The sequence below is a fragment of the Pangasianodon hypophthalmus genome, chromosome 6, assembly GCF_027358585.1.
Source record: "Pangasianodon hypophthalmus isolate fPanHyp1 chromosome 6, fPanHyp1.pri, whole genome shotgun sequence".
In the NCBI taxonomy this organism is placed as follows: domain Eukaryota; kingdom Metazoa; phylum Chordata; class Actinopteri; order Siluriformes; family Pangasiidae; genus Pangasianodon; species Pangasianodon hypophthalmus.
Window position 1 is genome coordinate 19,546,934 of NC_069715.1, and position 23,254 is coordinate 19,570,187.

General features: G+C 40.2%; 1 protein-coding gene across 4 annotated transcripts in view; it reads right to left on the reverse strand.

The window, feature by feature from the left end:
* The window catches only part of pik3c2a (phosphatidylinositol-4-phosphate 3-kinase, catalytic subunit type 2 alpha), an 89,960-nt gene that overhangs the window by 20,192 nt on the left and 46,514 nt on the right, over positions 1-23,254 (reverse strand). For 3 of the 4 annotated variants that reach the window (XM_053235038.1, XM_026913684.3, XM_026913687.3), the window contains exons 11-20: positions 22,049-22,268; positions 17,812-17,934; positions 17,535-17,702; positions 14,702-14,807; positions 14,445-14,587; positions 12,025-12,213; positions 6,706-6,799; positions 6,478-6,572; positions 6,195-6,375; positions 5,356-5,460 (exon numbers count right to left, since the gene is read on the reverse strand). In XM_053235038.1, coding sequence (XP_053091013.1) covers positions 5,356-5,460; positions 6,195-6,375; positions 6,478-6,572; positions 6,706-6,799; positions 12,025-12,213; positions 14,445-14,587; positions 14,702-14,807; positions 17,535-17,702; positions 17,812-17,934; positions 22,049-22,268 — 1,424 coding nt within the window. The remainder of the gene's footprint in view (positions 1-5,355; positions 5,461-6,194; positions 6,376-6,477; positions 6,573-6,705; positions 6,800-12,024; positions 12,214-14,444; positions 14,588-14,701; positions 14,808-17,534; positions 17,703-17,811; positions 17,935-22,048; positions 22,269-23,254) is intronic. The other variant, XM_053235039.1, reaches the window with a different exon arrangement.

Consider the following 23,254-nt stretch of genomic DNA (forward strand, 5'->3'; position numbering starts at 1 on the left):
CCACCATGCTTGACCAATGAGCTCATATATTTTAGATCATGAGATGATGCTTTCTTTCTCCTCACTTTGTCCTTTCCATCACGTTGGTAGAGGTTAATTTTGGTTCCCGAACTTCTGTTGGTCATCTCTGTATTCCTTCGCAAATTCCTGTCTGGCCTTCCGATTCTTACTGCTGATGAGTGGTTTGCATCTTGTGGTATGGCCTCTATTATTTCTGCTCTCAAGTTTTCTTCAAAAGTTGGATGGATTGATTTATTGATTGATTGATTGTTCTTTTAATGCCATGTCAGCATCAGTGGCTATTTTCATGCCAAGATCAAGGTAGGAAAAACAGGATATTACATAAATTCCTACTGTATTAAAGATAAAATTTTACATTTATATTACATTCCAACAGTGTCAACAACAGTAGCTATATAATGTCCTTCACTTTAGTGAAGCATGCTTTTCAGAAAATTCAAAATGGAGGAAAATCCAATATAGCCAAAAATGGCCTCAGTGAACTTGGCATGAACAAAGGATTAATGTGGAAAAAGTATTTAATCTCTAAACCAAATGGCTCAAAAGTTACAAATGTAAATGTACCCTGCACTTTGGCCTAATGGTGGCACTCGGGCAACAAGAATAAATTCTCTTCTATTATGTCCTGGTACATTGCTCCATTCATGTTTCCTTCGATCATTGGGCAAGGTTTTTTGACAATACTATGGGGATTGACTCCATAGCTAGTAAAGAGGCCAGAGGTAGATAGCTTTCAATTTTTGCGATTGCTGGCTAATACTAAGCCTGTCATACTCTCACTGATATTCTAAGTGCCCAAACCAATTCAGATTAGTGGTTCCTGAGAAAAACACAAATCATTGTTATAGAGCTCCAATTGACAACCATGGACCCAACATGGTAGGCCTCCTGAGAATCATGCTCTGAACATAGAATATATCGCAGCATTAAGGATCTATAGCTGTTTAAGTAAAATATGCTCCAGCCCTGATAGGCCTGATTGGCATCTGGTTTCAATGTTGTTTACAAATGTCAACCTTTTTCTTAATAATTACTAAGGAGCAGACTCTACTAAGTACTTTAACACAAATTTTGTGAAAATATGGCAAAAATCCTAGCACTAGTTTACAAAAGTACTTTTTACATATTAGGCAAATTATCTTAAATTTGAGTGGGAAGGGTTAAATGATCCAAAAGGCAAATTTTTATGACTTATGCCACAGAATCTGGAGAAAAAAAAGAAACGTCCAAGAGATATGCTTGTTTCTAAGTGTGAAAACATCAACAGCATGCTTGCCCCCAAAAGCAATAGGGTTCTAGCAAAAAAAGTGGTGCTTATACCTCTAATATTAAAAAGTGTGCAAAAAAAATAAAATAAAAGTACAATAATTAAAATAATATAAAAATAAGCAGTAACTAGCAACTAGCACAGTTTTCTTGCAGCATTCTGTATTGATGTAAACACACAAGCCACCAGACCGCTCATCAGATGCTCCAAACCTGAGACCTGAGACTCCTCCTTCAGAGCAGGAGCCAAGGCGGCCCTAAGAACAGCGAGGGCCATCAGAGAGGCAAAGCGCACACACGCACAAAGAATCCACAGCCACTTCAAGGACAGTAGCGACACTCGGCGCACATGGCAGGGCATCCAGGCCATCACCACCCACAGGACATCACCACCTGCCTGTGACAGTGATGCCTCCTTTACAGACAAGATGAACAAATGCTACAGTGGGTTCGAGATGCAGAATGACATGACAGCAAGGAAGACCACCCATCCTCCCAACGACCAGGTGCTGTGTCTAACCACGGCTGATGTAAGGAACACTCTACCAGACCAGACAACATTCCTGGCAGAGTGCTCAGAGGATGTGCAGACCAGCTGGTGGATGTTTTAACTGACACCTCCCTGAGCAGCGCCGTAATTCCAACGTGCTTCAAGGCCACCACCATCGCCCCCATGCAGAAGAAGTCTTCAGTGTCCTTCCTCAATGACTACCATCCTGTTGCACTCACACCCAATATCATGAACTGCTTCAAGAGGCTTGTTATGACGCACATCAAGACCCTGCTGCCCCCCTCACTGGACCCCCTGCAATTCGCGTATCATCCCAACGGCTCAACAGACACCATCACCACCACCCTCCATCCGGCCCTCACCCATGTGGACAGAAAAGGACACGTACATTCGAATGGTGTTCATAGACTTCAGTTCAGCATTCAACACAATCATTCCTCAGCACCTGATTGGAAAGCTGAACCTGCTGGGCCTGAACAGCTCCCTCTGCAACTGGATCCTGGACTTCCTGACCGGGAGACCTCAGTCAGTTCAGTCAGTGATCGGGAACAGCATCTCCAACACCACCACAATGAGCACTAGGGCCCCCCAGGGCTGTGTGCTCAGTCCACTGCTGTTCACTCTGCTGACTCATGACTGTGTAGCAATGCACAGCTCGAACCACATCATCAAGTTCACTGATGACACGACCGTGGCAGCTCTCAGCAAGAATGACGAGTCAGCATACAGAGACGAGGGGCAGCGGCTAGCGGACTGGTGTAGAGCCAACATGTCTCTGAATGTGGACAAAACTAAAGAGATGGTTGTTGACTTCAGGAGAGCACGGAGCAACCACTCTACGCTGAACTTTGAAGGATCCTCTGTGCAGCTCCATAACCAAGAAAGCCCAGCAGCCATGTTCTACAGAGGAACTATTGAGAGTATTCTGAGCAGCTGCATCACTGCCTGGTTTGGAAATTGCACCTGTCTTGGATCGCAAGATCCTTCAGTGGATAGTGAGGACAGCTAAGATCATCATCAGGGTCTCTCTTCCCTCCATCATAGACATTTACACCACACGTTGTATCCGCAAAGCCACCAGCATTCCACGCACCCCTCACACAAACTTTTCACCCTCCTGCCATCTGGAAAAAGGTATCTAAGAATTCGGGCCCTCACAGCCAGACTTCCCCCTAGCCATCAGACTATATACTCAGAGACTGGACTGACAACACACACACACACACACAACTGAACACTATCCCACTCCCTTTGCCATAATTTCTTGTCATTACTATACTCTTTACCTGGCTGCTACCCCAATATCTGCTATGTCCATATATAGTATAAGCCTATTTGCCGAATACTATGTCACAGTGACAGCAATTTATTATATTGTTATTTTTTTGCACTACTATTATATCCGACACTTTCATACTAGAACTGTGTACTAGTCGGCGCTGCACTGTCTCTTAGTGTTCCTCTTGTACTGTTTCAGTGTCTTGTGCTGCTTGCACACATTTTAATGTGCATGTAGTAATGTGTAGTCTCTTGTAGTTCTATGTTGTTTGATGTAGCACCATGGTCCTGGAGGAATGTTGCTTTGTTTCACTGTGTACTAACTAGCTGTATATGGTTGAAATGACAATAAAGCCACTTGACTTAAGTAAGGGAAAGGCAAATAAAACCTAGTTAAAAGCTTAAGTGGAAAAAATGTTTTTAGCTGTTTTTTTTTAAATCAGTGACAGATGGAGCCTGACGAATATGTAATGATAATGTGTTCCAGATCTTTGGTGAATAAAAACAAGAAGCTGCTCCATCACTCTTTTCAAGTTTTATACAAAATGGGTTCAAAAACCCCACTGCGTCTGTCACTTATGAATGTCACACTCCCTCCATCACTACTTATCTGATCTTATCTTATATGGGCAATGTATGAAGGAGATTAGACATTACAGCTTTCTCCTACTTACTTCAGACACTTTTAAAGTAAGCATTCTGATTATACAGTGACTTTAATGGCCTTTCACCTGCATCATGTGGAGTAGAGCATGGTATGTCTATTGACCAGTATCTCATTGCAAGCTAATGCAGATAACATTACTAGGACAAAGACAGCCTTTTTATACATCTAAAACACTGCTAAGTGTCTAGGGTGTGTCTATGATGCAGAGGTTGTATTACTGTGACCCTTTGATGCCTGGATCTTCTAGTAAGTGCATAAAGGTCCATTCAGATCCGCAGTCTTTACTACAACCAGAAAGTTTGACCATATTACCCATATACTGTCCACACTACATTGGGTACACTATAAATGTTCTTGCTCCACAGTCCCTAAAAGAACCCTTGGTTTATTATGATTCACCAAGCCTGCTTCAATCAACAAGTGCAGGGTGACTTTTTTCCATCATTGCTTAGAATAATAAAAACTTCAGATGCTCTATTCCTGCTCTGTTCCCTCTGCTTTCTTCATCCATACCTTTCTGCCATTTTGACTCATCCCCCCAGCTTTGAATAATAATTTCTCTTAGAGACTTCTCAAAAAATGCCAATGCCTGTGACTCATCTTCAGTGAATAATCCTACCTGAATACCACTGAGCTAGACTGTCCTATGTCCATTCCAGGTTTCTTATACATATTATGATCATAAACATTCTGCATCCTCAACATTTAACTGTTTGCCTTTAATTTATACAAATTGCTAAACAATTAAAATGGATTGAATTGACATAAAATATTCAATTTCAGTGGCTTAACAGGCCAAATTTACACCTCACTAATATTTTCAGGACATGTTTCTAGATGATTTCTGTGACAGGAACACTAGTTTATAAATTTCTAGCACATGGGAACCCTGTTAGTGTGGTCAGCAGCTCTTGTTTTTATTAACTGACATATATTGACAGATAATACAGGCAGCGTAAATTTCTAGCTATGATAACCAGCAGTCCAATAGGACTTGTACATCTATCATCTAATTTCTTTCTACTGGGGCAAAACCTACAGTTTATACAGTAGGTGACTCTGCATTAGTGATAAGGTTTAACAGTTAACTAGACACTTATTTCCAACAACAGTTAGCACTATGAGCACAACCCACACTACCCTGCCACCATGGTGAGTTAAGAAACAGTGGTCACACACTTTTGGTTGGGGTAAAAAGAGTCTGACAACCTATATATAGCAAAAAATGGATTACAAACAGCAACCACATACCTGGAAAATGCACCAATATGGTAGGATCACCTGATAAAATGGCAAATAAATGTAGGTACAAGGTAAAAGTACTGAATAAACTGACAACTCAATATAGAACTACTTGCGGGACTGTTCTTTTTTTTTTCCTCCTGCAACTGCCTGTTCAGAAATGAAGCTGGAATATGAAGAATGTGTTTTTGGCACTGGTGATTATTGTTTCTCCTTTTGATTATCTATACGAGAGTAAAAATGCTTCAAGACCACAGCTTTTTGTTTGATTCTGTAAGTTCCACAGTCTCAGAGGACACCTCTAGTTCAGTGCACTCCTCCTGCAGTGGGTGGGGTTATTTGCAGTACTATGGCTATGGTAAGCACTTACCTTTATATTAAGCTCCTTGGCCACTAGACTGGGATTAAGTGGAAGTCTGCAGTTGTCCCTCTGGAAAAATAACTGCACTCCTTCTAGGCCCTCCTGGAGCACCATCTTCAGCAAGAAGTAAATATAAGATTTGTTGTGCTTAGAAATAATTAGTACCATCCTATTTTTTTTATCAAAATGTGATCGGTACATCATTTAATTCATAAATTTTTGGTAAATATAAATATTCATTTATCTGGGCAGACAAGGGTCTTATCTGCAGCTACTTACTGCTGAGCCAGTGTTAATAATAACATATCAAGTTAGTTTTATATTTTCACAAACACCACAAGAAAATAGTTATTAAACTGGCAAATGCTCCACGAGCTAAGCATGTGTTGAATTAAGCATGTGTAATGAGCAACCCAGACTGTGTAGTATTCAGACCTTTATCTTAAGCATAATAAACCTGGTCAGATGCACATACAGGGCAGAGTTTGCAGAAAAAAAAATGTCCACTTCAGCCAGGAACAGTATTAAGCTCATCAAAAATTACTAGAAAGGTAGTTATAACAATAAGGAACCTTAACCTGCATCTGCAGGTTAATCTGTGCAGTAATCATAAGAGGACCTATAAATTTTCTTCTGACAATGAATAAGGCCCCAGCTGCAAAAAGCTGAAAACTCCTGTTTTATACTGTCAGGTGGTCAGTATAACCAGCTATGTAGCAACAGTGTGCATCCCTTATTGTGGGGGAACTGTTGCTCAGTTGGATGGTCAGCTGTACTGTAATCACACTATTTAAGCCTGCAGTATGTGAACCCATGCCCTTGATGTGAGCTCCTTTTTTTCCCCTTACCTGTCGACTTGAGCTGCTGGATTGGCGCACGTTTTCTGCCAGAGCTCCCAGCAATTGCACCAGGCGTGTCTGCTTCTCAAATTCAACTCTTAGTCCAGCACCACACATGCAAAGCAGTGCTCCAAGCACATGACTATAGCGCTGGCCAAACACAGGCTCCTGCATTGCGTCCCTCAGCAGCCTGGAGCCAATTGAAATTAGTCAAACATTCTCTCAAAAAAAAACAAATTTGTTACATGTCTTGATTGAAAAAAATGGTCTAATTCAGCAAGTAAGTATTAACCAGTAAAGTTGGTGTGCAATGTTGATATTTCCTTGAGCTCGAGACAACAGGAACATAACCAAGGCGTTCTTTAGATGTCTTTCGAACCTTAGAGCCTTGAGGGTAGAAAGGTGAGAAAAAAATGTTTATCAGCACCACTAAAAAGACAATGGATTATATATATTCTGTTGCAGATAAGAAAAGATGGGATAAATTTATGGTAACATTTTGCATGCTGTTCATGGGAACCTGTACAAGCTGAGGCAAGTAGTCAGTTAGCTCATCATCACTGCAAATCTCAATCCAGCTCACAGCCATGGCCCGAACTTCTGTATCAGCAAATCTAAATATAGAAAAAAATAGATATCTTACATATTGTTGTGATCTTGCAGTACAAGGAGCAACAGAACAGCTTTAACCTTTGTGTCTACAAATTTGTGTTACTACAGTCTCAGTCCCAGGTTTAACAACAACATGGTGACCCTGGCAGACACAAAGAGGAAAGCCAGATAATACATTTACATTTACGGCATTTGGCAGACGCCCTTATCCAGAGCGACTTACAAAAGTGCTTTGAAGTCTATCAGAAATACATTCTGATACTGGCTCACTAGGTCACAAACTAGGAATACCATCAGTCCAAAACTCTGCTGGGGAGGTAATAGACAAGCGCTCAGACAATACACTTTTTTTTGGTTTTGTAAGTGCTAACTTAAGTACTTTAGGAAGAGGTAAGACTTTAGACATCGTTTGAAGATTGCCAGAGACTCAGCTGGAAGGTTGAAAACCAATCGTGCAGCTGCATTCTGGATCAGTTGCAGAGGACGAATGGCGCTCAGATGCAGACCTGCCAGGAGTGAGTTGCAGTAGTCCAGTCTTGAAATGACAAGAGACTGAACAAGCACCTGTGTGGCCTCTGTGGATGAGTTCTTCTGATGATATAAAGGAGAAATCGACATGAGTGTGTCAGATTAGCAATGTAAGAGGAAAAGGACAGTTGATTGTTCATGGTTACCCCAAGGTTGCGTGCAGTAACCGAAGGCGAGATCAGAGAATTGTCTACGGAGACTGCAAGATCCTGAGATGGGGATGAATCACCTGGGATGAACAGCAGTTCCGTTTTGCTGGGATTAAGTTTCAGCTGATGAGCTGTCATCCATGATGAAATGTCTGCCAGACATGCTGAAGACAGTTTGGCTGATCTAGCAGCATGTAGCTTCTCAGTGATGGCCAAAAGGGCAGACTCTGTGGAGTATGTCAGTTTGAAGCCAGACTGGTTGGGATCTTGGAGGTTGTTCTGTGAGAGATAGCAAGACAGTTGATTGTAGATGGTTCCTTCAAGGGTTTTAGAAAGAAAAGAGAGAAGTGATACTGGTCGGTAGTTGCTGATGTCAGAGGGATCCAGTGTGGGTTTCTTCAGGATGGGAATAACCCTTGCTCTCTTGAATGAGGTTGGTACATTACCAGATGTTATGGAGCCATTGATAATAGTGGTGATGAAGGGGAGGAGGTCTTGAGAGATGGTCTGGAGCATTGTGGAAGGGATTGGATCCAATGGGCAGGTGGTAGGATTGCAGGTGGGCAGGTGGTAGGATTGGATCTTCTGTTGCTAGTATAGAAAACTGTGCCAGTGAATGAGAAGGAGAATCCTCAGTGTGTAGTGTAGGAGTAGGGGTAAAAGTGAATGTCTGGCAGATTTTTTCAATCTTCTCATCATAAAAAGTGGCAAAGTCTTCAGCAGTCAGGGAGGATGGAGCAGGAGGAGCCGGTGGGTTGAGTAGTGAAGAAAAGATGTTGTGGAGCTAGTGAGGATCTTGTGCAGAGGATTCCAGCTTTTCCTTGTAGAAGGCAGTCTTAGCAGAAGTCACTTCAGATGAAAATTTGGACAGGAGTAAGAGGCAAGATCTGTGTTGAGTTGCGATTTCTTCCACTTTCTCTCTGCTGTTCTTAAATCTCTCCGATTACAGCATAACACATCTGAAAGCCAAGGAGCAGTGCATGAAATCTTCCTGGGTTTAGAAGATAGAGGGCAGAGGAGGTCCATGGAGGAAAGTGAGGAGAGGAAAGTGTCAGTGGCTAGCTCCTATGGTAGGGAGGAAAAGGAGTCAGGGATAGGAAGGGATGATAGGATTCAGGAAGCTAAGGAGGAAGGGAAGATAGAGTGGAGGTTTCTACGAGTGGGAGAGAAGTATTGATGGCTGGTGGTTTTAGGCAGGATAGCGAGGGTGATGGTGAAGGATACCAAGAGATGATCAGAGATGTGGAGAAGGGTAGCACTGATGTCTGTAGCAGGAAAGGGGCGGCTGAAGACAAGGTCCAGGGTGTTTCCTCCTTTATGTGTAGGAGGACAGCTGTTGAATGTTAAGGAGAAGGAATGCAGAAGAGGGAGAAGGCAAGAGGACTGGAGCTTGTCAGTAGGGAGGTTGAAGTCTCCAAGGACAGTAAGAGGGGTGCTGTCAGTAGGGAAAAGAATGAGGAGCATGTCCATTTCTTCAAGGAAGGCTCCTAGGGGACCAGGAAGGCGGTAGATGACAACAATGAGAAGGTTGATTGGAGAAGTAACTGTAACTACATGGAATTCAAAGGATGAGATGTTGAAATAAGACAGGGAGAGCGGTGTGAAGCACCATCTCTGAGACAACAGCAGACCTGTACCACCACCCTTGCCAGCTTCTCCTGGAGTGTGTGAGAAAGCATAAGCAGAGGATAAGGCAGCCGGTGTAGCTGAGCTCTGTGGAGCGATCCAGGTCTCAATTAGTGCCAAAAAGTCAAGAGAGTAATAGGAAGCTAAAGCTGAGATGAAATCAGCTTTCTTTATGGCAGACTGGCAGTTCCAGAGCCCACCTACCACCACTGTTTGAGACTGAGACAACAGAGGAGGGTAGATGAGGTTACTGGTAGTGCGGCCTCTGGCTTGTGAATGAGAGCTTCTGGGTCTGTGAGAGGCAACAACAGAGATGGGTTTGAGGCACATGTCTGCAGCCTAGTCAGGAGTGGGGTTAGTGAAAATAAGACTGAGAGGGAACTTGTAGCACTCAACTAAGCAAGAATATACACTATTAAACTTGACACTTTCTAAATGTGTGTGTCTAACTGTTGCAAATTATGCAACATTATGGATAATCTTCAATATATCTTTAGTAAGCCCTGCCCACAATTCACACCTTAAGGAAGACTGAAACTACACTTGATTAGCCACCTGAGAGAACTAATTAGCATAGACTAACAGACACTTCCAAACAACACAACAGAATCAACAATAATATACAACAACTTCAGTGGCAAGAATCTAGATCCGAGTCAAGTAGATAGTACACAAAGTCAGAAACCTACCTTACCAGTAGATAATAAATTCAAGATAGAACAACTTAAAGAACACGCAGATAATAGCAATGAATTACACAACAAAAGCAGAATTCCTGGCTCAGACACCATAAAATGTGATAAAACGTTACACAGTAAAGCTGGGCTTGCTGAATAGATGGATCCAAGACCTGTCCAACAGAGGACAAAGATCATGCTTGATTGACAGCTCTCTACCCTAGACTCTCAACCTTCTACACCACTTATTCGAAATAGTGGTGAGCAGTGAGCAAAATAATACAACCCTCTCCATTTTATTACAACTTATTTTCATATTCTTGTGCCACACAAACATTTTACTTTTTAGCAGAATTATTTGTGCATTAATTTTTGGCAATACTAACGTCTATCGAAATTTGTGATTATCTCAAGACTCCTATACACAATATACATATATCTAACAATCAGCCTATTTCCAATGCATTTGATACTTTTGAGCTTCCTTTGGAGTGTTGTTCCTCAAAGCTTTCTTCCTTATTATGTCTCAGGAAGTTTTTTTTTGCCACTGTTGCAGCTGGCTTGCTCATTAGGGATTTCAAAACCAGTGTGCGGGAAAGGACCTACAGTGGGTATAAAATGTCTAGACACAGCTGTTAAAATTGTAGGTTTTTTCTGCAGTTTCCGTGACATTACCAAGAACAGGACATCCTTCCAAAACTGATGAAGTAGAAGTCGAAAACATATCAGGGAGGCCTATGCCAACATTAAAGGAGCTGCAGGAATATCTGGCAAGTGCTGCTCAGTGTCTGCATGCAACAACAATCTCTCATATTTTTCACATCTGGACTATGGGGTAGGGTGGCTAGACCTTTCTCACTTAATAAATCAATCAATCAATCAATCAATCAATCAATCAATCAATCCAAGCCTGCCCTCTCTTCAGCTGGTACTGGGGCTCTAGTCAAGATACAGGCAATCATTCATAGCTCCAAATATCAGTCTATTTTGACACTAAACCTGCAGGCTTCTGTTAGACACGTAAAGATTACGAAAAATTTCACCTTTTAGCACGATAGCGACACAAAGCACGTCCAAGTCAACAAAGGAATGGCTTTAGATGAAGATGATGTACATTTTGGAATGGCCCAGTCAAAGCCCAGATCTACATCCTAACGCAAACCTGTTGAATGATTTGAAGAGCGCTGTGCATCCCTTTGCAAACTGATAGATCTGGAGCATTTTTGCAAGGAAGAGTGGAATAAAACTGACAAATCACGTTGTGTTATTTTTGAGTTTAACCCCAAAAGACTGAGTGTATTACAAGAAAAAGGTTCTTTAACAAAGTATTAGTTAACTTACGAAACCAGGTTATTATAAGTTAATTCCCCCTAAAAGCAGCCAGTCAGTGGTAGGCTGTTTTGTCACAATACTGGCCACCCTGGTTACATCACCAGAGTAGACTGCTAGGTACTCACTGTTTATTCCGTAGGTAAAAAAAAAATTAAAATTAAAATGTATATATGTATTCGGTTTTATTCCAACCTAAACACTGCCTTACTGAGCTCCAAATTAAAACATTATTTCTACCATATTTCTGTACAAACAAAAGAAATACGCTTTTCGAGACACACAACTTAGACAAACCTGTACAGACTCTGCACAGGGCAGAATATCTCTGCGGTGCTGTCCAAAAAATAAAATTTCAACATATTGTAAACTTGTTCATTGTGTTTTTCATCTTTCTTAAATTCTAGAATGATTCTTAAAATCATTCTAATCACTTTTAAAATATCATATAAGCCATTTTGATTCACAGCAACATTCCAGAGTATGTCCAAGACTTACAGTAGATTCTGACAGCATGTCGAGTGAGCTTTTCTATATCCAAAAACTGAAGTAAATCTCATATAATTTTACTAGATTTATTATACAGTTGTTGTCAATTGTAACCTAAATAACAGTTTCTTGATTTGGAAAAGGCATCACTGTTGCTTACTTTGTCATGTTAGAGAGAAAGCTATATTATAATATAAAAAAGCAGCCCCATTTTTTCCAGTATTTGGCAGTGTTTCCAGGGCAAAGTGGTAGGGTTACCCAAAAAACAAAAAATCAAAACAAAACAAACAAAAAAAAGTCTGGTACTGACCATGCCCACTTCCATTTTAATCCGAATCCAAAAACTTTATAGGAATACTCTGAACAGTTAACAGACACAGATACAAATACAGGTAATGGCATTCTGTTACATCTCTATGAGGTACATACTTTGAATCTAGCAACTCTAGGGCACAGACAGGAGAGAGTGGGGGCCAGTGGTGTAGGAGTTTGTGGATCTCTGCTACGCTAATCCAGTCCCAGCTGGGTGCACTGGCTAAGATCTTGGGAAGACTGTGCTCATGTCTTTGGCAGTAGTACCAATGGTCCCAAAGCAGCTGCATGTCTCCCCGTGTCAGTCTGCAACAGAATAATAATGATAATCTTTATTTATATAGCATCTTTCATACAAAAAGCATTTCAAACTTCTTTACAAAAGGACAATAACATAAAACATTAAAAAGACAAGGTTCGCTTAGAAAAATGATGATTTGAAGAAATATGTTTTAAGCTTCTTTTTGAAAGTGCTGAGTGACTGAGGAAGAGAACTCCAGAGCTTTGGGCCATAATGGTGAAATGCTACCTTCCCACTCTTCAACTGAGTTCTGACAAATAGCAGCATATTGTTAGGGGATGCCCTAGTTGGAACATATCTAACAATCATTTCCCTTATTAGAGAGAAGCAAAACCATGGAGACATTTCAAAAATCAATACGAGAATCTTAAAATCAATTCTCAAAGATACAGGTAACCAATGGCGTAATTGGAGTGCTAGTATAATGTGATCCCTCTTTTTCTTGCGGGTCAGGACCCTAGCAGCAGCATTCTAAACAGGCTGCAGGTATGTAATGGTGTTCTTTGGTAGTGAAGATAAAAGAGCATTACAATAGTCTAATCTTGATGTGACGAAGGCATCCATGTTTCTCACTGTCAGCAGGGGACAGAAGGTCCTGGACCTTTGAGATACTGCAAAGGTGAAAGTAGGCTGTGGCTTGCATGTAGCACTAATGTAAATCATAAACTGAACTCATTATCAAAAATGATTCCTAAATTCTTGACACACTGTTTGGCCAAATTCATGGGATCTAGACAAGACTGAATGTCCTTCCTTTGTGCTTTGCTTCCAAAAATAACCTCTGTCTTCTCTTAATTTAACCGTAGGAAATTGTTAGACATCCACACATAGGTGTCAGCTAAGTGGCACAACATTGAGCTGATAGACTTATAGGCATTTGGTGCCTATGCCAGGAAGTGGAAGCACATAGAAGTTGAAAAGCAAAGACCCAAGAACTGATCCTTGGGGGCCCCCACAGGTTATTGCATGATGTTTAGAGGTCCAAATGCCCAGTGCAACATAATTCAACATAAAGTCACAGCCACTTAGATATGGCCACCTAAGACTCGGCCAGTGAGGCCCACTCAGTTTTGCTATTGAACAAGTAGAATTTCATGATCAACTGTATCAAAACTAGACTAGACTGCAGAGGTTGCCTGAGTCTCTGTTAACTCTCAGATCATTTAAGACCTTGACAATTGCTGGTTTAGTGCTGTGACAGGCCCAGAAGCCAAACTGAAATTTCATTAAGATGGTTTACATTAAGTTGGTCACATTAAGATTACATCATTCAACTGGATGGATGAAAAGAAATGGCAGGTTAGAGATTGCATAAGTGTCCAAACCCTTTTATAATTGGGGATGTGGTTGTGTTCAGAATGAACCTATCACATTCAATCTCATGTTCAAAAGTAATTATCATACGACTGTCATCAATGACATTATTACGATTAACCACAAATAAAGACCAGCTGTTTCTATAGTATTTTCTTCACATCTTCTTGGTTTCATCTGAATTCTGAAGCCAGCATGGTCTGCAAAGAGCTTACAAAGCCTGTACGGGGTCTTATTGTTGAATGTTATTGATCAGGAGAGAAGTACAAAAAAATGTCCAAAACATTAGATGTACTATGAAACACTGTGAAGGCCATCATCAACAAGTGGAGAAAATGGAGCACCACAGTGACATCACCAAGAACATGACATCCCTCCAAAATTTCTAAAAGGACAAGACAAAAACATAATAGAGAGGCTGCCAAGAGACCTACGGCAACAGCAAAAGAGCTGCAGGAATATATGGCAAGTACTGATTACTCTCTGCATGTGACAACAATCTTTCATATTCTTCACATGTCTGGGCTATGGGGTAGGGTGGCTAGACGGAAACCCTTTCACACAAAAAACATCCAAGCTCAACTAAATCACCCCAAACTAGGCGGCAAAAAGTGTTATGATCTAATGAGATCAATTACAAAAGGTATAATAATTCCTTAATTCCAAAAGGTATGATTGGTGCCAAAAAAAAAAAAAAAAAGCACACAACCAGAAGAACACCATACCCATGGTGCAGGATGGTGGTGGCAGCAGCATTTTCTTCAGCCAGAACTGGGGCTTTTTACCAAGATGGAGGGAATCATGAATAGTTACAAATACCAGTTGATTTTAGTGCAAAATCTTCAGTAAGCTGCTTCTGCCCTAATTCTACATTACATACTTACACACAAAATACCCACACCCCAAGTAACTATGCATATACCTGGAAGAAGATGCCAGTGCACAGAGCTTTTCAATCCTCCTCCGGATGTCCGGATCAGGCATTTCTAGAGACTGAAGGTCAGGGAATGCCGTCTCTAGAGGACTTACGTACAGCACATCCACTTCTGGACTGGGTAAATCTAGCTGTAGGAGATGCAACAGAAGTTCAATGGTTGCATATCCATGGTCTGTATCTAATAACTATTTAAAATGACTAATTTCTTTAACATGCCAGAAAGGAAAATGACAGGGAAATACCTGCAGTATAAGTCTCTCTTCCAGGTTCTTACTCTTTCCTACAGGTCCAGGCAAGGAGAATGGAGATGTCCACAACCTCAGCAGTTTAGTCCCTCTAGCAAAAACCCTACAATATACCAATGTCTACATTTTAGTCATTGAACAGCAACCTATGGTTACAATGTTCAGTGTTTAAACATTGAAAAACAACAGAAAGCAGAAATGCTGATAAATACAGCAACTTTCCATGGTCTAGTACAGTGCTTCCCAAAGTGTGAGCTGCAGAGGTATTGTGGGGGGTGGGGGCCTAGGCTAAATCAATCAAATTAAAATATTAAATTAACATAATTAAAATATTCTCTTTTGATTTTTTTTCCTCATTATAGCGCGGTGAGATATCTTGCTCATTTCTAACTGTATTCAGTTACTTACTATGATTTCAGCCAGTCAGTTGATTACCTTCCTATTCCAAAATGCATCCATGGCTACTTGGTAAAAGAGGAGCAGAGTACAACAGTGCATCAACCTCATCAAGTGGACCTGACTGCATTACAACTAAGCAAAAGACTCGTAAGTACAAGTGTTGGACCTGCTGACAACCCCACATCTGTTTGTGTGCTATGCTAAGAAACCCTTTGCTAATGAGGTACTCAAACAATGCAAGTTACAACATCACCTTGAAACAAAACATGACTCATTTGCCAGCAAGCCTCAAGAATGATTTGAAAATAAATTGAAAGAATAGCAGCATTGTAAAAAAAAAAAAAAAAAAAAGTAATTGAGCCAACCTGTGTGACTGGGGGCGAAAATGAAAAGGCAGTGACAGTATCATATGAGGTATCAAGACTGAAAGCTACATCTGGAAAGCCTCATACCATATGTGAGGTCTTGATTTTATCAGCCTCTAAGCAGATGGTCAGCAATATGCTGGGAAAGAATGCAGTTAAGCAACTAAATTTGATTTCTTTATCAAACAACATGGTTAAGCACCGAGTCAATGATATGTCTGAGAATGTGTAATTAGCAGAGGTCGGGCTAGTCGTTTTTTTACACAATTCAAATCGATGAGTCCACAGACATTGCAGGTATGGCAAATTTGCTTGCATGCATTAGGTATGAGTGTGATGGAGAAATTGAGGAAAACTTTGTATGAACTTGCAAACCACCTCTGTGATTTTGACTGGCTTTGTAAATTGGCGTACTTGGCAGACATTTTCAGCCACTTGAACAGACTCAATCTAGCTGTAAAGAGGAACGCAGTAACAATGTTTCATGTGTAAAACAAAATAGAGAAAACCACAAAGGAAATTGAGCCAACTATGAATCCTTCAAAAACATCCAAGTTTTTTTTTACTAAAGAGGAGAGGCCACTTCCCATCACGGCTTTGAAGTCACAGATACAGGACTACTTTCCTGGCATCAACAAAAAGCAGAGCTGGATACAGACTCCCTTTGCCAATCACACTGAGGACGTAATTGCGGATCTCACCTCCAAGGAACCAGACAGCCTTGTTGATCTATCCTGTGATAGAAGACTTTTGACTCAGTTCTGGTTGCATGTGTCTTCTGAATACCCTGAGCTCTCTAACAAGGCAGTAATGTTTGATCCCATTTGCCACAACGCATCTCTTTGAAGATAGATTTTCAGTGCTTGTGGCCTTAAAGACAAAGTGCAGGAATGTGCTGAGTGTTGAATCTGATCTCTGCCTGTGTAGCCTCTGTTAAAGATTTTGATGTCATACAATTGTAAGTAGTATGAAGTGTTTTGGATTTAGATGCGACATGTTTGTAAACAAAATGTAGGTAATGAGGTAGTAAACTTTTATGGTAGTGCACATAATGCTAATGGAACCCTTCCAATTGTTAATAAATGATGTCAACAGTCTACTTCATTATACACACACACATATATATATACATATATACACACACACATTTATATATATATATATATATATATATATATATATATATATATATATATATATATATATATATATATATATATATATATATATAAAATCTATATTTATCATTCACCCAGGACAAAAAATAGGGTGGCCATGGAGCTTTTGCTGATTTTTGGTGGGGCCATACGCCTCTGAACTTGGGAAGCTCTGGTCTACTACATGCTGCACAGAAAAACACAACAGATTTCAGTATGTAGCCATTGTTTCCAAAAGGTATACCAAATCCATAAACCAACAAAATAGGTACACCTTAAAATTCAGTGACATGTAGAACCACCTTTAGCAACAATAACCTGAAGTAAACGCTTTCTGTAGGAGTTTATTATTCTTGGGTTTTTCTTTATATCTCTGAGCATTAAATGGTCTGATTTTGGTTGAATTTGCTGGGACACCCACTCCTGGGAAGCTTCACAACTGTCTTGAAGGCTGTCCACTTGTAAACAATCCTTCTCACTGTAGAATGGTGTATTTCAAATTGTTTGGAGACGGCCTTATAACGCTTCCCAGATTGTTGAGCAGCAACAATTGCATCTCTGAGGTCATGGCTGATGTGCTTTCTTCTTGGCATGATGTAAAGACACACATGAGTGCTCCAGAACACCAAACTACCAAAAGGTAGTTAATAACACCTGGCTGGTAATTATGCTCTTAATGACTGTGGAAGTAAGGTGCACTTATTTTTTTCCACCTGGTTTCTGAATGTTGGTTTACTTTTTGGGAAAAAAATGACTACATATTGAAATCTGTTATGTTTTTCATTGTCAACTGAGGTTATCTGTTGGCTTATAAAAGTTGCTGAGGATCCATAACTGTATAACATTTTAGACAAGTTACACAAAACAAACCAGTCTGAAAGATTTAAGAAGTATTGCTTCATGCCTTACCGCCTGAAGTCAAAGAGAGGGATGGTGACTTTGCCTAACAGTTCTGGCCCCTTGTGCTGTTTGTTGGAATCAGGGGAGTTGCTAGAATTCTGGTTGAGAACTCCATAAAGAGAGAGGCTCAAAACAGTCTCCAGAGGTAACAATGCGACAGGGATGGGAAAGGTTATCCTAAACAATAAAATGGCACCAAGATACATCAGGAGTACAAATCTTGCAAAAGTCATTGCAATCTGGTGGTTAGAACACCACTTTTTTTTTGAACATTCAGATCACTCACTGTTCATCCCATTTGATGTGATAGAAGAAGCTCTTGTATATCCCCACTTTCTTGGACTTGACAGGCTTCAAAAGATTCCCATCATTGTGCATCAGAGCACACATCATGTAGTATTTTTCATAACTACAGAAACAGTAATGGGACAAATGAAACTTCTGAACATAAAAAGAAAGGCAAAAATGTAACCAAGCTACAAACTCTTCAAAATATAGGGTAAAATCATGAAAACACCACGAAACAGTGTAAACAGCTTAAAATTAATAGTAAGATTGTGAGCTTATAATGGAGTGTTACACAATAAATGTATGTTATAAAGGTTACCTATAAATATGTATAGACATGGGGGATATAAAGTGTCTACACACCCTTGTTAAAATCAAATATCAGATTTTTTTCACCTGCAATGTCATAAAACAACCAATAAAAAAATAAATTGAAAAACAGATAAAAATGTTTGGGGGTGGGGGACTTACAATAATCTGGCTGCATAAGAAAAATATTACGTGTGTGAGCATCTGTGACGACAGTGACTAAACAGCATATGGGTGGCTGTAGTACAATTTTTTAACCCATCCATTATGGTGTTAGTGAATGGGAAAAGAACCAAACTTGCATTTTAAATTACATCTCCACAAATTATTTTTGGGAATAGTGTTCCATCATTTTTACAAGATCAGTTGGCATTGATATATCCCCCAATATTGTACCTTATGATAAATGTGTTTTATAGGAGTTATTTGATAAATAAAAGAGCATTGTTTTTGAGGTGATAGACACATGGACTGGAAGCTTTTAGTGAGATTACAGCCCAGCAAACTTTACATAACATCTAAAAAATTTTTTAGATGTAGTGTTGACAGCTTGGTCAGTTCTATAGCAAAGTAATGCCTTGTTCTTCAGTTAACTGTTGTAAGACACTCATTCTGTTTAAATGAACTCAGAACAAAAATAGCACTTATCCTACATTACATGAGTATGATTAAAATGATGAATATACAGTGAGGTCCATAAGTATTTGGACAGCGACACAATTTTCATAATTTTGCCTCTGTTTGCCTCCAAAGGATTTGAAATGAAGCAATCAAGACGTGATTTAAGTGTAAACTTTCAGCTTTAATTCAGGGGGTTTAACAAAAATACTGCAATAGCCATTTAAGAATTACAACCATTTTTGCAGAGTCCCTCCATTTTCACAAGCTCAAAAGTAATTGGACAAACTAACAATCATACATTTATTTTTAATACTTGGATGCAAATCCTTTGCAGTCAATGACTGCCTGAAGTCTGGAAACTGTGGACATCACCAAATGCTGAGTTGCCTCCCTTGGGATGCTTTGCCAGGCCTTTACTGCAGGCGCCTTCTGTTGCTGCTTGTTTGTGGGTCTTTCTGCCTTCAGTTTTGCTTTCAGCAAATGAAAAGCATGCTCAACTGGGTTGAGGTCAGGTGAGATTGAGGTTTCTTTACCTTAAGAATCTCTTGGGTTGCTTTCACAGTACATTTTGGGTCATTATCCATCTGTACTGTGAAGCGCTATCATATGAGTTTCGCAGCATCTGAATCTGAGCAGAAAGGATAGCTCAATACACCCATTCATCCTGCTTCTTCTCTCAGCAGTCACATCATCAATAAACAATAGTGACAGTTCCACTGGCAGACATATATGCCCATGCCATAACACTGCCTCCATATGTCTGACAGATGATGTGGTATGCTTTGGATCATGAGTCCCTTCCTTTTCTCCTCCATACTCTTCTCTTCCCATCATTCTGGTACAAGTTAATCTTGCATCAGAACTGTTTTTAAAAAAAAAAAAAAAAAAAAAAAAAAAAAAAAAAAAAAGAGTTTTTTTTTTAGCAAAGTCTAATCTGGCCTTCCTGTTCTTGAGTGTTACCAACGGTTTGCATCTTGAGGTAAACCATCTGTATTTACATTCCTGAAGGCGTCTTTTGATTGTAGACTTTGATAATGATATGCCTACCTCCTCCAGAGTGTTCTTGGCTTGGCTAGATGTTTTGAAAGGTTTTTTCTTGATTGCTTCATTTCAAATCCAGGAAAGACTTCTGTGATCATCCACTTTAGGTGTCTTCCATGGCATTCCAGGCCTTTTGGTGTTGCTGAGCTGACCAGTGCATTCCTTCTTTTTAAGAATGTAACAAATTGTTGATTTGGCCACTCCTACAGTTTGACATCTCTCTGATGGGTCAGTTTTTTTTTCCGGCCTAATGATGGCCTGCTTCACCTGCATCGACACCTCTTTGGACCAGACAATTGAGAGTTCCAATGAACAGCTACCAAATGCAAATTCCACGGTTGGAATCAACTACAGACATTTTATCTCCTTATTTGTCATGAAATAACAAGAAAACAAGCCCCACCTGCCATGAAACTGCTCATCAGTCAATTGTTTAATTACTTTTGAGTCTGTGAATATGGAGGGATTCTGTAAAAAAAAAAGGCTGTAATTCCTAAACGGTTAATGCACTATTTTTGTTGTACCCCTTCAATTAAAGCTGAAAGTCTACAACTGTCTACACTACACTTGACTGCTTCATTTCAAATCCATTGTAGTGCAGTGGCAAAATTATTATATATGTATAATGTAGGTATGTAGGCCCCACCTCTCAACTTACAGGACTTTAAGGATCTGCTGCTAATACTACACCATATGTATATGTACACACTCACACATACATATATGTATGTGTATGTGTGTATATATATATATATATATATATATATACATACACTATATTACCAAAAGTATTCGGTCACCCATCCAAATGATCAGAATCAGGTGTCCTAATCACTTGGCCTGGCCACAGGTGTATAAAATCAAGCACTTATTCATGCAGACTGTTTTTACAAACATTTGTGAAAGAATGGGCCGCTCTCAGGAGCTCAGTGAATTCCAGCGTGGAACTGTCATAGGATGCCACCTGTGCAACAAATCCAGTCGTGAAATTTCCTCGCTCCTAAATATTCCACAGTCAACTGTCAGCTTTATCATAACAAAATGGAAGAGTTTGGGAACAGCAGCAACTCAGCCACGAAGTGGTAGGCCACGTAAACTGACGGAGAGGGGTCAGCGGATGCTGAAGCGCATAGTGCAAAGAGGTCGTCGACTTTCTTCATAGTCAATTGCTACAGAGCTCCAAACTTCATGTGACCTTCAGATTAGCCCAAGTACAGTACGCAGAGAGCTTCATGGAATGGGTTTCCATGGCTGAGCAGCTGCATCCAAGCCACACATCACCAAGTGCAATGCAAAGCGTCGGATGCAGTGGTGTAAAGCACGCCGCCACTGGACTCTAGAGTGATGAATCACGCTTTTCCATCTGGCAATCTGATGGACGAGTCTGGGTTTGGAGGTTGCCAGGAGAACGGTACATTTCGGACTGCATTGTGCCGAGTGTGAAATTTGGTGGAGGAGGAATTATGGTGTGGGGTTGTTTTTCAGGAGTTGGGCTTGGCCTCTTAGTTCCAGTGAAAGGAACTTTGAATGCTTCAGGATACCAAAACATTTTGGACAATTCCATGCTCCCAACCTTGTGGGAACAGTTTGGAGCGGGCCCCTTCCTCTTCCAACATGACTGTGCACCAGTGCACAAAGCAAGGTCCATAAAGACATGGATGACAGAGTCTGGTGTGGATAAACTTGACTGGCCTGCACAGAGTCCTGACCTGAACCCGACAGAACACCTTTGGGATGAATTAGAGCGGAGACTGAGAGCCAGGCCTTCTCGACCAACATCAGTTTGTGACCTCACCAATGCGCTTTTGGAAGAATGGTCAAAAATTCCTATAAACACACTCCTCAACCTTGTGGACAGCCTTCCCAGAAGAGTTGAAGCTGTAATAGCTGCAAAAGGTGGACCGACATCATATTGAACCCTATGGGTTAGGAATGGGATGGCACTTAAGTTCATATGTGAGTCAAGGCAGGTGACCAAATACTTTTGGTAATATAGTGTATATATATATATACACATACACACACATATACACACAGAAAATAGAATACAGTTTAACAGAAGATGAAGCCTGAACTACAAGGCAGTTCAGATTTGTATGCTAGAACTAAATTAAAACCTACACTTAAATACTATTAAGAGTCTGAAATACATGAAATGTATTTTATTTTTTGAATATTAAAAAAATATGAAACATATTACACAGTTTTGCAGTAGTTTGAGAATAAAATGAAAATGATATTGAACTGAATTGCACAGCTCTTACCTGCTAACCCATGCAGCAGAAATGCCATGTATGGCAAAAAGCATGAAGTGTACATGCTCAGTGATGCTGCATGCCTCTCGGCTGTCTCTCTGCTTTTCTGGATGCTCTTGGTCCGCATGAACAGGGAAGGCCAGGCAGAAAGAGCACAGGTAGAGCTTAACCAAATCATACACTGCATTTGTAAGGGCCCTTAGGTGCTCCTCCACTGCACTTGTATAACCTACAAATAGTGATATACTGTATAGTGATTTTGCATAAAGATAATAATAAGATATTTGCATAATATGTACACCCTCGATTTCTGTTCCCCACCCTTTCTGTAATTTTGAAAAATGCAGGTCCCCAGCTTGTGCGGAGGCAGTACACAGTGTGTAATGACCCACTAAATGGATCTGTGCTGAAACAGGATTTTATGAATACAGGCTCTACTGTCTGTACTGCAGATTACATTCCACTGGAGAAAGTCAAACATACATGTAATTCTTATGTGTCTGCCATTCAATCTAACTATTAGTGCGGCTGTTCAAGTAGCTGCATATCTAGGCCAAAACTGAACCCAATCTACTTGTGTGTCAAAAAAAAAAAAAAAGCACAGGGCTCTGCGCAGGCCACTTGAGGTCTTCTACACTACATTTTCACGGACCTCACTTCGTGCACAGGTGCATTGTCATGATGGAACATGTTTGGGATGGGCCCCTTACAGCTAGTGAAGGGAAACTGTACTGCTACAGCGTATAAGTCATCCTATGCAATTGTGTGCTTACAACTTTGGAGCAACAGTTTTGGGGAAGGCCACACATATGGATGTGATGGTCAGGGGTCCACAAATGTTTGGCCATATAGCGTATATTAAATAATAATATAAATTATCAGTATATAATTAAAGTAATAAAATGGAAAAGCAGCAGCTTAATGTCCATAAACAGTCTATTATAAGCAATATGTGGTTATGCTTTGTGAGAGTTACTGCTACATTTATGGATCAGAGCCAAGCCACGCAGGTCCTTCTTTGTTTGGGATCATTGACAGTACCTACTGTTATGTAAGTGGGGAAAAACCCCCTCTATTTCATCACAAATTGGGGTGGCGTTACAGATTCAACAAAATTAAACTTTCAATCCATGGAGGGACCATGAGCCATAATTTGACTGTTAAAAATCCATTTTAGCATAAAACTTTTTAAAACACTTATATCAAGAGAAAACT